The sequence below is a fragment of the Haemaphysalis longicornis genome, unplaced genomic scaffold (genome assembly GCF_048455015.1).
Source record: "Haemaphysalis longicornis isolate Haplotype H1 unplaced genomic scaffold, Haemaphysalis longicornis Haplotype H1 scaffold_2, whole genome shotgun sequence".
Taxonomy (NCBI): Eukaryota; Metazoa; Arthropoda; class Arachnida; order Ixodida; family Ixodidae; genus Haemaphysalis; species Haemaphysalis longicornis.
The window spans coordinates 233,337,720-233,353,860 of record NW_027526295.1 but is presented as its reverse complement, the minus strand read 5'-3'; the positions used below and the strand labels follow the sequence as shown (position 1 = coordinate 233,353,860).

The 16,141-nt window shown below is 47.9% G+C and overlaps 1 protein-coding gene across 1 annotated transcript in view; it reads left to right on the top strand.

Annotated features, from left to right (window-relative positions):
• The window catches only part of LOC144170125 (neuronal acetylcholine receptor subunit alpha-10-like), a 176,706-nt gene extending 163,017 nt beyond the window's left edge, over positions 1-13,689 (top strand). The window contains exons 4-7 of the mRNA XM_077699706.1: positions 3,726-3,835; positions 4,555-4,735; positions 5,624-5,981; positions 10,220-13,689. Coding sequence (XP_077555832.1) covers positions 3,726-3,835; positions 4,555-4,735; positions 5,624-5,981; positions 10,220-10,890 — 1,320 coding nt within the window. The 3' untranslated portion in view covers positions 10,891-13,689. The remainder of the gene's footprint in view (positions 1-3,725; positions 3,836-4,554; positions 4,736-5,623; positions 5,982-10,219) is intronic.
• Positions 13,690-16,141: the final 2,452 nt, after the last annotated feature.

The following is a 16,141-nucleotide window of genomic DNA, read 5'->3' as shown; positions in this document are numbered from 1 at the left end:
AAGTTTCCGGTCGTAAAATGCGACGAGACTAATTGAAACAATGGGTTCGCTAACTTGCTCGCCCAGAAAATTAGCTTTTTGTGCTCGCAAATTTGTACCCGGTAATGTTTCTTTGGATTCGGGGCATAAAGGGGAGCTTTAAAGTACGCTGAAAAACTTCTCAAAGTTTGCTGCGCTGTAGATGAGGAGTCTGATAAAGGTATCCGATGTGAGTTAATTAAAGTCGCCTTCAAAAGCCCTTAATTTATAAACCCAATATTCACAATTTTACAAACGTGGAATAAGTACATACCCTTTGGTGTACATTACAAATACCCTAACGAATCCAAACCACGAGATATAAAAGACCTACGGCGAAGGAAAAAATCTTACCCTTGGCGAATTTTCCTATCCCATCTCCAGTGCTGTTTTTGTCTCTAAAATGTGTGCGCTCAAATCTCCACCGAATATATTTTCGCTCGGAGGAAAACCGCGCATCGCTGCTACAAATACTGAAAGCACGAAAAAGTCAGTCTGAGGGAAACGTGGTGCAACTCACGGCGCTTCATTGGTTTCACATTAGGCGAACGTTAGAAGGACAACGTCATTTTAGGAGGACGCCGCGCTAATACTTGCGTAATACTTGCGAGCATCACCATCATTTGCATTTCATGGCGAGTACGTCAAACCAGAGACTTTACAACCTTTTCGCGCTAAACAGCCTTTAAAAGCTGCATCGCGTTATCATCATCAAATGAAGTAGCGTGGTTTCAGCTGCTTCTGTAGCCTCTCTTTCAAGAGTAATAGAACTACCCGGACACACTTTGTTTTCTCAACGAATAATTCTGCACTGAGGAAGTAAAGAACCGCCCTAAATGAGCGCCACCTCATTGTTGTGCACATGTTTAAGTAGATGCATTACATAGTCATCACTCGCTTCCTCACATATCGATCCCTAAAGCTTGTTTTGCTTTCGTTTTCTTTCAGGCTAATTGAGGGCTTTCCTAGACATTGCGCTAACAGAGTTAACAAAGTAGGCTTAGCCGTCGGGGTAGTTAGACGAGAGAGGCCGTAATGATGGCTCGGTGATGATGCTCGTATACAGAACGGCTCTGGGTGGCATTAATGGAAGCAGGGGAGCTCTGTACCCGCTCGTTTCTCTTGATGAGCTGCTCCAGTTACACGCGGACGCTCCTTGTTCCGCCTGAAGACACACTTCACCGCTTTTGTCGCCCGCGGCTTCTAACGAGTTCTGGTTTACGCGAAACCTACAGCCGATTAGGGCGCCAAGATATATTGCTTTCGGGTCAGGAAGCTTCCGGTCGGTGGCTTTGTCCCTGCCATCACACGCGTGGTGAACTACGAGAGGTTTCTGGACGCGGAACGTTAAGTAACTGTATAGCGGAGGCTAGACATACTCGTGCTCACCGCTGCGAGTGCCACAAATAAACGCTAATGAGAACACTTACGGTCGAAATAAATCTTGCGTCGGGACCGAAACAATGTGGCTTGTTTGGAAGCTTAGCTTAAACGGGGCCGCAGAAATCTATCGGGCGTTTCTTTGTGTGTTAAAGACGATAGTCTTTCTTCGGCTACTTGAACGCAGAAATTTTGGTCTGTCTGTCTGTCTCTCTGTGACTGGATTCAGCCACACGGCCAAAGCGAAACGAAATCTGCGCAATAGTCTTATATACTCACAGCCAAATCTAAACGTATACTTCCGGTGTTAGTGTTCATATTTGTCAACATTGTTGAACAAGAACAAGAACAAGAACAAATATAAGGCAATAAATCAATACATAAGTGATATTTTCAGTGTTCCTTGGTTTTTGCGATAGCAAATGAAATATTACATTAACGGCAGAAAACGTCGCCTGCTGTTGCCAGCGCCACCTCCTGGCGCCATTTAAGAAATTAAACGGCAATAACAACGAAAGGTTCCACTAGATGGGATCTACATTCCGCTTCGAACGCTCGTGCAGTAGGTCATCGTGGTTCTAGAAATGTTGTAGTAGGGTGCCTCAATTCACGCGCGTCTCCGCCGTACGGCAGCACTGACATCGAGACACCCGACCTGGAGCAGTAGAACGCGGTAAATTTAAATTGACTTGAGCAAACCTCTAGCGTGTTATCTTGGGAGGAACGAGACGGGAAAGGAACAGCATGAGCGGTGAGAGGAAAAGAGAATGGAGGAGATTACTTGGCAGGGGCGCCAGTCGACTATCGTCTTTCGGAGACATTTGCAACCAAAGGAGCAGATACGCGGCCATGTTTTTTTTTTTTTCTAGCCTACTACTAAACTCCGATTTTGAGCCACACCACCAAGTTAAATATTAAATGCATTAGCAGGGATTTATTTTCAACACTGCGTCCTGAAGGTGTTAAAGTGCGTCTAAGGGTTGATTAGAGTTCTTGTTCGACTGATTGCTGAGAAGTTATTACGCGTTATGCAAGACATTTTCGCACACCCAAGGTGAAACCTCTCCACGTGTGAAACGTCGCTTTAAAATGTGTTACTGCATGTTCCATGGACGCGAATTTCACTAGGCGTGAGCAGCAACTCATAAGCACTAACTCATTTTCAAATTTCAAAAAACGAAATCCTAGATCGTTCGGCAAGGTATGCTTGCAGTGTTGATGTTCAAACTGAAAGCCCCGTTTTGTGTGGGATATCGCGTTATGGAATCATTTGTACTGGGTTCCCGATCGTCCTACCATTATAGCGAAGTCACTAAGATTGAGTATTGCACCCTACTTAAACGTTCTGTATGTACGGAATTATGGGAATGTGAAGTTTATACGGGATATATGGTGCCGAGGTGTAACTAAAGTAGATATTCTTTCTATAAACAGTGCAATCAGAAGACGTCATACCATAAAAAAGTTTGGCGCTGTTTTCCTGTTTCGACCTTCGATAAATGAAGAAATCAGACTCCGTATGTTTTCCGTATATATACTGAATTCATATGGACTATGATTTGACGTTTCTGACAGTCTTAGAGAAGAAAAAATGGTGTAAATATTTTGAAGCGTATGCACAGTTCGATTACCGTCTATTTCTCAAAAATATCCTTTGTTTTATGGCGGCCATGCGACAGGCTAAGTAGGAACTCCGTACTCCCATAAATCTGCATATACGGAACGTCTCCGGAGGGTGGTACTGGCTTAAAATTGTTAATAAATTAACCTAGCAGTGGGGCCGCACATTCAGTTCGCAACACTTCATATCCTCATAAACATAACGCGAAGACGCCATCTTGTAACATTAGGTGATAATTCTAATCGATGCAGCAACCAATGAACGCACATGCTCACAAGACAGATAATGCCTACGTCAGTTGAACGTGTTCGAATTAAAAGTACAAGTTGGATCTTTTAAATAAGCCCCTTCATTAAACGCGATATAATGTTTCGCACCGTTTTGTCCCCCGTGTAGACCCGTATCCCATTGTACATAACCGAAAGGAAAAAAAAAACGCAAGACAACCGAGACAAAATTTCAACGTCAGCCGGGAGGGGCATCACATCGGCCGGGTCAGAGTTTCGATCGGCGGAGCTGCCTTTGTCAATGTGCCTCCGGCGAAAGCTTGCGCAGGGGCTTAACCTCAGGCCAGCCAAGTGTGACGCACCGCGGTTGACTCTGAAATCTCCTTTTGTGCTTTCTGAGTCTTTTCGGGATTTTCGTTTCCCGGCGGCTTCCTCCACGCCCGACTGCCTTCAAACTTCCTCATGCGTTCCTGTCGCAGGAGTGGATGGACGAGTACCTCGTCTGGGACCCATTGGAGTTTGGAAATTTTAGCAAGCTTCGGCTTCCGTGCCACAAGATTTGGCTGCCGGACATCGTTCTCTACAACAAGTGAGTCCTACACGCGTCACTGCCCCGATCGCAGAATGCTGCGCGTAAAAAAACGCGTTAAAGCAATATTTTCAGCACAAAATACAAAAAAGATCCGCTCAACCCAGCAGCTCCTGACTCGAGCGCCAAGCCGTACAGTAACAAAACGTTCCATCAGATGGCGCGCCAACAGTGGAACGCGGGAAAATTGAATTCAGCAAACGTGTGTTGCGTTTATCACGGGAGGACCGAGACAGGAAGGGAACAGCGTGAGAGGTTGGCTTGGGAGAGAGGAGAGGCCCTTACGTGCAGGCGCTGCTGAAGACTACCGTATTTCAAAATTTGCAGCGAAGCGAGAAGATACGCCACCATTTTCTTGATGGAAGGAGAAGAAAGCTAGCGACGTCAACTCTTATGCTACAGTTAATTAGGCGAAAAAACTGCTTACAAAAAACCTTCAAACTGTAGTCGGCGTTTGGCAATTGACCACGACTAGACAGCACGCTACAGCTAAGCGAACGGGTATTTTTGTAGAAAACAAAATTTTAATGTATCGGAGATCGGCTGTCAGTTCGTGTGCGGCTGTCATAGACATAAGCACGGTGACACGTTGTTAGGCACTTGTCAGTGGAGAAAGGCAGAACCACAAGGGGGAAGGTATACACCGTCGTGAACATGAGAGCACGACGCTTCCTCGCTCTTGTGCTCAGCGGCGCGCTCTTCCTTGCGTTGCGCTGCAGTGCGGACGAGTACACGCGGGGCTACTTCCAGACGCGCGCCATGATCGACCCCGGGGGCCGAGTGTTTTGGCCGCCACCGACAAAATTCCGCAGCACGTGCCCCGTGGACGTCACGTACTTCCCTTTCGACGACCAGGTCTGCACCATGAAGTTCGGCTCGTGGATCTACGACGGCCTTCAGGTGGATAGTAGTTGCGCTTGCTTCTCCGTTGCACACTGCTTACGCGCTTTCCCTCAAAGTCTCTCGTTAATGGCACTTCTCAATATCTCTTTTTACAGCGGTAGGGTTCAAAGCTGTACGTATATTTCGGACTTTAATCAGTTCCGGTTAAAAGAAATATGGAGCGGCGAAGATTTTGCCAGGCGGTGATAAAACCTGGTAGCTTGTTGTGAAAATAATAAAGAAAAGGCAAATGAACAAGAAATATAGTCTAACATGGGGGCTGATACGCTGATTGGTTTACGTTGGTTTAAAAAATCTAATTTAAAAAACCTAACGCTAAAGCGGGCACCAGCCGAGAGGGCACACAGGCGGCCTTACAGAACTTCTGTGTGTCACCTTTCCTCAAAGCAGCTACTTGATTTTTTTTTTCAAAATCGCAAAATCGAGTTTGCATGAATTTGCCTAAAAGAGAATTAGCACCGGGACTCAGAACTTGTGGTAAATCGAGACAGCAGGTGAGTGCGGCCGAATGAAGCTTTTGGTCCAGTGGAAGCTGAATAATGATGTTAAATATTTTGTAAAGAGAGAAACAGCGCATGAACACAAAGGGGGCTAGAAAAGCGGGAAAAAGGTGTGTGCCCCACTATTTCCTGCGCTTCTTTCAGCGCGGTGTTGCCAGCGGCCTGCTGGGAAAAAATCTTAAGCCTGTTTTCTTCTCTCGCCGCGTGCTGCAAAACAGACCACAACGGACAAACGCTCCGTCCTCCCGAAACCGGTTATACAAAGGAGAGAGTAAAGTTTGTCCACTGGTTACGAGGCCCCGTCCCTTTTGCAGCAGGCGGAGAGTGGGAGAGAGAGAGAGTAGAAGGCCGGTTTCACCCGAACGGCGCTCGTGCGACGTCGCAGGTGGACATCCAGAATCGGACGTCCGAGGTGGACCTGGTCAACTACATGCCCAACGGCGAGTGGGAGCTGCTCGAGGCGCGCATGGTGCGCAACGAGGTCTTCTACCCGTGCTGTCCCGAGCAGCCCTTCCCCGACATCACGGTGGTGCTGGTGATCCGGCGCAAAACACTCTACTACATGTACAACGTGGTCATGCCCTGCATGATGATGTCCGTGCTCACCCTGCTCGTCTTCTGCCTGCCGCCGGACTCGGGCGAGAAGATCGCGCTCGGGGTCACGGTGCTCCTCGCCTTTTCCGTCTTCATGCTGGCCATAGCGGAGAAGATGCCCGAGACGTCAGAGTCCATACCTCTTCTAGGTCAGTGCGCTTCCATGCTGGTATATTTTATGCAGTGGCGCGTAGTTGGAATGAAGTCTAGAAGCTGCAAAAGTGAGTGAAGACACCAGACAACTACAGTCGAACCCGGCTATAACGAACCCGGGTAGAGCGAATTATGCTATATATCGAACAAAAATATTTCAGTTACGGAAATACATGGGAAACATATTCCTTATAACGAAGTTCACATTCAATATATCGAACTCTGCGCGCCTAGAATGGCCGCCGAAATGCATGGTCTCGGAGCGGCGATTGAGATGTGGATTGGCCGCGACCACGGAGCAAGAGCCGCGACTGAGACATTGCGCCTTGCACGGAGCGACATTACGCCCGACACTTTCCGTAACTATTTCCGACGCGCGGGACTCACGATGGAACCCGCCCACTCAGCGAGTCGGGACCAAGACACCAGCATCGGTGAACTGTGGGGGAAAAAAAAGGGGGAAAAATTAATGTTCCGGGAAGAGTTCGCCAACGTTCCCGATGATGTCGCGAGTGAAAGCGGTCCGACGCTTATAAATAAACGCTTTCGGCAGTCGATGTGCTCCGCCAATGCTTCTTCGATTTTGGAGGACGCGGGCTCGAACTGGTGCAAACAATGTTTCGTGTAGAGAATGCTATGCTAGGTGAAGCCGCCAAAACGAAAGTGAAAACAAAAATCACCGCTTTTTTTTTTTTTTTGCAAAGTAGGCAGTTAAGGCGGGAAGTAGCTTTATTACTTGCAACAAATTGATTATTTTGGGTATGGTAATGGCTACTTTACTGTGTTAGTTCCTGCATGCGGGGATGGCGGAGTTGGGGTGGGGGGAGTGGGGTGGCTCCCGGGGATCAAGAATTCGTAACAATAAGCTCGTTATAGGTGGGTTCGGCTATATCGAACTATTGGATATATCGAACTAATCACGGCGCATATTGCAGTTCCCTATAAACGGGTTTTAATGTACCTTGTGTGCGACCAGTTATATTCGCATGCGCAACGAAGCGTTAGATATTGTACTCTTTCCAGATTGAGTATTGCGATGTGTAGCACGAGTAACTTGTGGAGCTTCGCGAAACAATAATAGCACTAGCAGACAGCTACTTCGCACATAGAGCAGAACACGTGAAGGCTGGCGGACAGAATGAATGCTGGATATTTTACCCGGATGGCACGATTTAGTAACATCGTGAGGAATAACAGCTTTCGGCGTCTTGATACATCTCTAGCACCGTTCCTGTGTACTCATGGATGTCTGAACCAACGCGCCGTACGTTTCGTTGATAGAATAGCGAAAAGATTTGGTCCATCGTTGATTGGTGCGGCCAAGTCCAACCAGGCAAAGACATGTGATAAATAAAAAAAAAATGCCCCTGAATCACCGGTGTGAAGGCGGTTGGACAGCGAAGCCAAATGAGTGCACGGTTGATCGGAGCGCTGTCCATACCAGTGCTAGAAACAAAACGCAATTGTTAATAATTTGCGGTTTAGCATACCTCTCAGTTAATTATCTTAATGGAACTTGGAGGGACTGCAGTTTTACCGTAGTAGAAAAACGTGTGGCGGCCCATTTTACGATGGTTTTGTGATGCAGCTGGAATGACTTGGGACCGGCGGTTTCGTGTTATTTTACTAAAACTTCAACTGATCCATGACGCATGGTAAGATAAAACATCTCACGGTAATGCAGTCATTTGAGCAGTAAAACTTCGATTATTTATTTTGGGGTGTTTCCCACAAACACGAGTTACAGCCGTCTTCTGTAACCACGCTCACTAGAAGCCGGAATCAAACCGTATTTCCGAATTGTCTAAAACTCCCCAATGAACTAAATGACTAAATAAAACTCGGCGTACTGGTAGAGCCGTTTTAGCGGCCAATGGAAGCATAATTGTTTCAAAATATATGTATTAGGCTGAGAGCTACGGACTAATAGCGAGAAAGGTGGCTTTGCCGCGAAATGTTTTCTCTCGGCGGACGCAGGAGCCGTTGGGGCGGGTGGGGGTTGCGGTGCGCAGCTTCGCCGTAAACTTCACAAGCGTTTGAACATCGAAGCTTTCTTGGTCGAGGCTTTGATGGGGCCATTTGTGGTAACGCAAGGCAACGATGTTGAGAGGGAATAGCCTAACAAGGGGGAGAGCAAGCACAAAACAGACGTGCAGCAAGTCTATGTAACTCTTGAGCGAGACGTTTACATAGGCAAAGAGTTTCTACACTACTAACTCTGGTGGCAATTTTCTTACTTGCCAACATTGTTGAACAAAAAAAAAAACATTAAGCATATTTGAGGCTAGGTATCAATACATTAAGCGATATTTCCATTGTTCTTTCAATTAAAAATACATGGTTGCTTGATTTTTGAGGTAGCAAATCAAAATATACGCATTTGGTCTTCAAAATTTAAAAAAGAAAAGTGCTCGCGCCCTCCCTTCTGCCACTGTTCCGAGTTCAAAATGAACTGACTGACTGACTGACTGACTGACTGAGTGAGTGAACAATGTTCATTTAATAACCTTTCGTAATCATCACCTCATGCCCCCTTATCTATGCCCTGTTTCAAAATAAACGCTCTTAAAAATTCAGGAAAGGAAGAGGAGGGAAGGGGGTAGGGGATATAGAAAGGATTGGAATTCATGGGTGGAACCCTAGGTTCAGGGCCCCAGTGACGAGTGCTCCTGTCTGATGATGATGATGATGATGATGATGACGATGTGGCTATCCCTTTAAATCAGAGCGTCGGTTGTCAGCAACCGACTTGCCTGTTTTATTACTCTTACTTGCCCTACTCCTAGCTAACCTCAGAGATTTGCGTCCTCCCCCCCATGTCCCCCTCATCCCTGTTTTAAACTCTCATCACTCCCACCCCCCTTTTTTCTCCCCCCGCTGTTCTAAATTCTCATCCGTATGATTACTCCGCCTGCGTACCCATCCCTTCCCTACTTTTAGATGCGACGGCATCTCATTCACTCGCCTTGTCCCACCATACGGCGTTGTCGTTGTCCGTCCACACCCCTTCCCCATTCTCCTCGCCGCGCCAGCTGCGCTCTCCGCCGCTCACCCCTCTCCTCTCCAATAGCGAACACTCTCTCACGAGGGGCATTGGATCGGATTGGATTGGATTGGATTGAATTGGCTTGGCTTGGATTGGATTTGGGTTGGATTGGATTTGGATTGGATTGGATTGGATTAAAGTGGATTGTGTTGGACTGTGTTGCGTCATAGCCGCGCCACGTTGCGTCATATCCGCGGCAGGGGGTTCACGGCACGTTTCACGCGATGGGAGAATCAACCTAACGGAAACAACGGAACCCCTTATGCGTCGCGTCTGCACAGGGGTTCCCGTGAGGGGAGGTGGGAGTAATTTTTTCTTCCACCACCACTCCAGTCTCCTCTTCGTCACCTCTATAACCCTGAAGTTGAGGTTCCCCCTCACCCCAAATCCCAAAGCCTCCGCCAGCATCATTGTGTTCCAAATGTGCCAAGTTCAAGTGTTCCAAGTTCAAAATTAACAACGCGTTCTAGTAGATGGCGCGAGCAATTGAACACGGCAAAATTGAATTGGCGCCAACAGGATTCGATCTGCTGGCTTTGAGGAGTTCTATGAAGCTTAGTCTTGCGATCAGGGAACGCCCATGCAGCTTTGATGTTAGCATCAGCATTACCGTTAGTGAAGCTGGGCTAATTTTTAATGCGCAGCACTTTGGCGCCCGGCACAGGGGTTAAACGGCGGCGGCGGCGAAGGCGATTTTCGCGTAACCGAGCGAGCGAACGAGACACCCAGGCACAAAGAAAACGGACGTCGAGTGAAAGTGTGAGGGGGAGGGCGGGACTCACTGCAACGGCGTCATCTCCCAGCGCGTCGCCATGGCTCAGTGTGACTCACCGCCTCCACCTCACACTTTCGCCAGAGGCTCCTTCTGCGCTTGCGACTCATCCGAACCCCGTGACATTTGTAAACACGGTTTACAACAGCATGCTCGGCAGCGGCGAGGCGCTGCGAGATAACGGCAGAGTAGCGCGCGCCGCCGTGCGTTCGTTGATCAAGCGATCACTTCTGAAACGCAGCAGATATGCGCCGTGACCGAGAAGACTGCAGTTCGCGCTGCGCACGAATTTCGCATTAGGGAGTAATAATCGTCAGTGCTTTTTTCATCTATTTTTTCAGTAAAACGAGACTGTGGCGCGGTGGTGTAACTCTAGAAAATTTCAACTTACTTTCTTGTCCTTGTTTGCAACGCAGGTATCTATCTCACGGCTGTGATGGCAATCACGTCCATTTCGGTCGTCATGACCGTCATTGTGCTCAACTTCCACTACCGTGGCCCGAGCCGAAAGGAGGTGCCGGCGTGGCTGCGCCAGCTCGTGCTGAAACGATCCTCCTCGTCGAGCAGCGGCTGCTTCTCGAGACCACGGAGAAAAACCGTGGGCGACAACCACTACTCCGAGACCCCGTCACGAGCCAAGGACCGCGGCGACGGCGGCGATGACGATGGCGGCAGGTCGGACGACGTCAGCTTCCGGCTTACCATCGACACCAGCGCCGTCGGCGCCGAAGAGCGGTACCACATGGGCGAGTACGCCGAGCACACCTCGAGCAACGAACCTGCGAGCCGTGTCCTCCACGGCGACCAGCCGCGGAACAATGCTTCTGCTGTGAGGCACCGCCGTGGACGTGGTAGTGCCGCTGCCAGTGGGAGTTCCACCAAGCGCGTTCAGGATGAGGTGCTGCGGACGCTGCGGTACCTCCTGGAGAAGCAAGAGCGCGAAGAGCGCATTACGCGGACAGTGAACGAGTGGCGACAGATGGCACTGATAATCGACCGCGCCCTTTTCTGGTTCTTCCTGGTCATCACGGCCGCCTCGTCCTTCTGCTTCCTGGTGGTCATACCTGTCCAGAGGAGAGGCCTGTGAGGGCATCCGTCACTGCACCTGAACCGCGCAATGCGACCAGCCACAAGCGGTGGCGGTGCTCGAAAGAAAAAAAGAGAGAGGAGAGGTTAAATGTCCTACACTCTCAGAGCTTTTTAAAAGATGTTTAGCAATTTCGGCTGAAGGTCTATAATACCTGCTACAACAGTCGCTTCTTTAAGTTGGCTCTGGATACACATGAGCTCTTTTTTGAAGGCCGGGGATCCCGGAATAGGTTGTCATGTCTCTTAAAATCCTGGCAACTGGTGCCGTTCTGAAGATGATAGTCCACAGCGTAAGTATGTGCACATAATTTGCCGTTTTGTCTGCGCATGTTTGCCTGAACACAATTAAATTATTTATAATGCCGCATGACGCCATCAGGTCCTCTCAGGGATTAACGTTAATGTCTTCTGTTAACAGTATCTTGGGATGTTTAGCTCTGGAGTGCCTGCGTGATAGCAAGCATAGCATTGAGCGCGCTTGAATGTTACATTCAGTGAAAATGGTTGAATACTCCGTTTTTTATGTCACCAATGACGTCACTGCTGGCGTTTTGTAGCTGGAATTTTGAAGCTTTGCAAACCTGGTAAACTATGCCCTTCGGGTCGGTATTAAGCTAAGCGGGCTTTTAGGGCCAGTTCTTTATAAAAAAAGCGAGTAATATTGTCTTCACGGGTACTTTGAAGCCAAGAAAGGTGGCTTCCCCCATATTGAGTCTCAAAGTGTCACTATGCAGTGTCGTTTGACCTTTTCAACGCCACATTTTTCTTGAAGGAACATTTATTTTCTATGGTAGTGCCAAATACGTAACCGGCTCAAAAATAAGGAAAGGCGAAATGGTGTCGTAATAAAAAGCTAAGCATCTGCGACTGCGCAACGACGTTAATAATCACCCCTATATCAAATATTTTTTTCCCCTGCAGCACCGACCCAAGTGGCAACTTACGCACGCAATGCGAATGTAAATGTTTGCGTAATCAAATGTAGATACATGTTTGACTCAGTGATCATGTGGAAATTAAGTCCCATTAGGTATTTTGGAAACACCGCGGGCATCAATAATTACATGTGATTAGTCAGAGATAACGTGATATTTGCCATTAGTTGAGGATCAGTCTCTGTCTTACAAATGTTTCGAACTCTCTTATTTTTAGGGAGTTTGCTTTGCATCATCTATAAAAATACTTTTTGTCAGATGAAAGTTGCAGGCCTCGTCTTTTGCTGAGGTATGCTTCAATAAATCTGTCTTACGCATGGCTTCCATCATAGGCGTGCCAAAAATCCAGACGAATGATGTTGACGTGAATTTTTGTACCATAAAAACAGTTATGTTTCGTACCCCAGGAATATTCTTCTGCTGTTTTCACCAGGCTTCGGTCACCTCTTTACCTAAGATATTTATTTAAACGCGTTATATTGTTAAACTTTTAGTGTAAAATCATCAGGCAATAAATGAAAAAAAAAACACATTTCTAATAACTGATGCCTTGTTGCTGCGGCGACCTTCAACTTTCTGGAAACTTCAAAGTGTACAAAACATGCCATACAAAGTCGTATATCCCGCTTCGCATATGGTTGAATTTTCTAGAACATAGAATATTTGTCTTGTAGGACGATCTGCGGCATCATAAAATGAGATGAAAGAGTTCTTGATGTCTCTAGCATGGTGTAGAATTTACATTTCCGGGTGTCTAAGCGCGTGACATCCCGAACATCACGTTCGGAATAATAATGCTATTTCGAGCTTGACTGGGCCGCCCCAGAAGTCAGCGTTCCACCGTTTCTCATTGTTGTGGGAGGCAGTGAGGAGGAAAGCGTTGGTGCTTGTCACGTACGCGCACTTGCGTTCCTTGAACTGTATTTTAATTTGGGCGCTCTAGCAAGGTGTCAAGTTGTCTTTGAGAATTTCCAACCAACATAGCACGTATACTGTCGAGGCTACCATTCATAAATTAGTCTTGAACATTGACATGTTCTAGCAAACAGCTTCCTACAGCTCAGTAGCTTGCATCAGCAGTACATGGCATCTTGTCTGAGCGAGCTGCCCGTACTTAGACGCAAACTTCCATCTAGATGATAGTTGCTCAAATGTATATTTTGTCTGACTGCCAAAAGTGGCGAACAACATCAGAATTTAATATTTTAGAGGTCTGAATGCGATAGAAACATGGTTACTTCGTATAAAGCAAAACGTGCGTGAAGTTTTAGACCTGCGTTCAGGCTTTGAGAGCTATTGAAGTTGCTGCAACGGCGATTGTAGAATTCAAATAAATTTTCATCTGCTCCTAAAAAAATCTAAGAACCCATCCGTGACATTGTGTTAATTCTAATCAAAAATCAAGGGCATCATATGTGTCGAGAATACCAGCCAATGGTTGGCGGAATACGCCAGGAGTCGCTGCGACCAATCCACGCTGTCGACCTTTATGACTTGGACTGCACCCATCGAGTTTACAATGTCTAGAAACCAAAGCACTCTAGCGCGGGCACAAAAATAGTGACCTGGCCCAAGAGGTATTTGTTGTTTTGTTGTCGCTGTTTGTCTTGAGTTCTATTGACACACAACCAATCTTTTCTGCGTTCGAATCATATCACTGCTCAGACCGCAAAGCGGACGAGGGCCTGAGCAGCGGTCTGAGTCGAGCGTGCAATGTTGTGTTCCTGCACCAAACTGTTTCCTCGTTTCCTTATCATGATTTAGCCTTACGTCTCTCACTCTGTGTCAAAGTGGTATTGAGCACGCCGTACTTCGCGCTTCCTTGTATTTGCAATAAAGACCACCCTCGTAGAAACCGTTCTTTCCAGCTCATTTTCGCTGCTTGTCGCTGTAGTCCCGTGGGCGCAAACATGCGGGTTCCAAAAAAGGTTTGTTACTGCAAAGACCTACATCAGCCGGCATACATCAGTGCACTGCACGCCCATCATCACGTCCTCGTCTCCTGCTGCCAACCGGATGAGAGTTTCTCCGCGTTTCTTTCTGTCACATCTGTGGTTCACAACAGCGTGACAGGTTCCCAAGTGAGCCCATCTCATTCATTTCGAGTCCACACCCTGCCTTAACTAAAGCTTACCTTGGTTTTCTGCTCAAAACCTCCCGCTAGGTCTGCTGGCAAATTTAGCAGACTGCAATGCCATCCAAAGGGTCACCCAGCGTCCTCCATGCCACGTATCATCCACAGTGACTTTTCATTTCGGCACGAATATTTTTTTTAGTGTGGCTATTATGCACAGTCTGCATTCGTCTCCAGGTAAGCATTATGTTCCCTCGCCATTTGACGTCTAGCTCGTTCGCTTCCTCTGTATCCATAAGGAACTCAGATGTGTGCCTGCTTACCTTGCAAGGTATTTTGTTTTTCTGGGTGAGTTATCGCTTTGCGGTTATGGAGAATAAGCAGGAGAAAGGAGGAAAGCGAAATACATGGTGACAAAACAGGCGGGAAGCGGCGAAAAGAAAAGTGTGATATGTGCACCAAAAGTGTAGCGCGCAATCGCAAGTCCGTAGCGTTGAGTGAGTGAGTGAGTGAGTGAGTGAGTGAGTGAGTGAGTGAGTGATAAAATTTTCGAAAGGAGCATTTGGCGCTAAGTTGGAGATACACCAGCTCTGTAAGGGACGCGTCCTTAGTCTGGTGTGCCCTGGTCCGGTTTGGCCAGAGACGACTTCTTGTTGTGCCACAAGGTCCGAGCTGGCCAGCAGTTCCACCCATCTTTTCTAGGTATGGTCGAGGTTGAGTGAGAGAGAGAGAAAGCATTTTATTGAGCTTTGCGCGGTTAGGAGGCTGTTGTAACGGCCGGTTTATGCCGGGCAGCGACGTCGGCGGCTCTGGTGACCAGGGAGATTTGGATCTCCTGGTCTGAGCTTGCCAGTTCCTCCTCCCACCGCTCATTGGAGGAAATAAGGGGAAATGTTCTCCATATGATGTGGGGAAGGGTCGCGAGGGCTCCGCATGCTTTGCAGTTTGGTGAGGGGTGAAGGGAAGGTGGACGAGGTTGAGCTTGGCTGGGTTGAGAAAGGTGTTCGTTTGGAGGAGTCTCCATGCATGCTCTTGTGCGGGTGTGAGCAGCACGTTGGCTGAGGGGAGTTGCATGGCGGTTGTTGCGGATTTATAATTTAGCATCAACATGAACAGTAATGATGATGAGAGAGACGCCGACAACAAAGTGGCACGTTCACGCGCCTGGCGATGCGTGCGGGCACGTTGGCTCGGGATTGAGTTCGGAACGCTGCGTTTGGACTACTGTGCACGGCCTTGCGTCGCTCTCTTCACGGCGCCAATAAACGCCGAAGATCGGCTTTCCCTTTTCGTATCAGCGGTAGTGCATGGTTATTTCTTGATATGAGACCATTCTGTCTCTGGCGAATCTGGCACCATGGTAGGGGAACGTACCCGCCCCGGCTCGGATAGTAAGCCCTCGAGCCATACCGTGGGCGGCCTCGTTACCCTCCAGGCCAGCGTGCGCCGGAGCCCATACGTGTTCTACTGGGGATTGTGGTGGGTGCTGTTGGATAATTTTCGTTGCTTGCGGCGATAATACGCCTGCGGCAAAATTTTGAACGGCCATCTTAGGATCGGAGATTATGGTTGTAGGGGTTGGCCTATGTATGTACGAGCGCTAGGGCTATAGCCGCCTCTTTCGCAGTTGCAAGGTTGGAAGTGAGAAGAGGCAAGGAGTTAGGGAGGGGGGGGAAGGGGGAAGGGGGCGTCGTTGGTTACTGCTATGGCGAATGCAGCACGATGCCTATATTCTGCCGCGTCCACATAGATTGTTTCCACTTTGGTGGGAAATCGTTGCTGTAGAGCCTTCGCCCTCTGCTCTTTACGTCTGGCGTGGTATATAGGGTGCACATTTCTGGGTATTGGTTTGACAGTCAGCTTTTTGTTACTTTTGTCAGCTTTTTGACAGCCAGGGACACTGAAGTGAATTTGTCATGCTCCCGTTTTTGCTTGCACTGCGTAGACTGGCTCAAACGAACACATTTTTCATCGTTTATCCGGGTGATGAGGAGGTTTTTTTATTTTATAAAGACTGAAACAGGAAGAACTACCATTCGCTGTTTGCGGCAGCTGCACCAACTAACCGCAGTGACGCGAGTTAAAGGTGCTACGTGATTGTACGATGTCTAAGATTACCATTCAAATAAGTTTTGGTTTCGGTTCTGTGAAACAATGTGCTTGGAATCCGACGTTATCGTTGGATGGGCATTCTTGATATCTCAATAATAGCCATACCGGGCTACTATCATGTTGTAGGC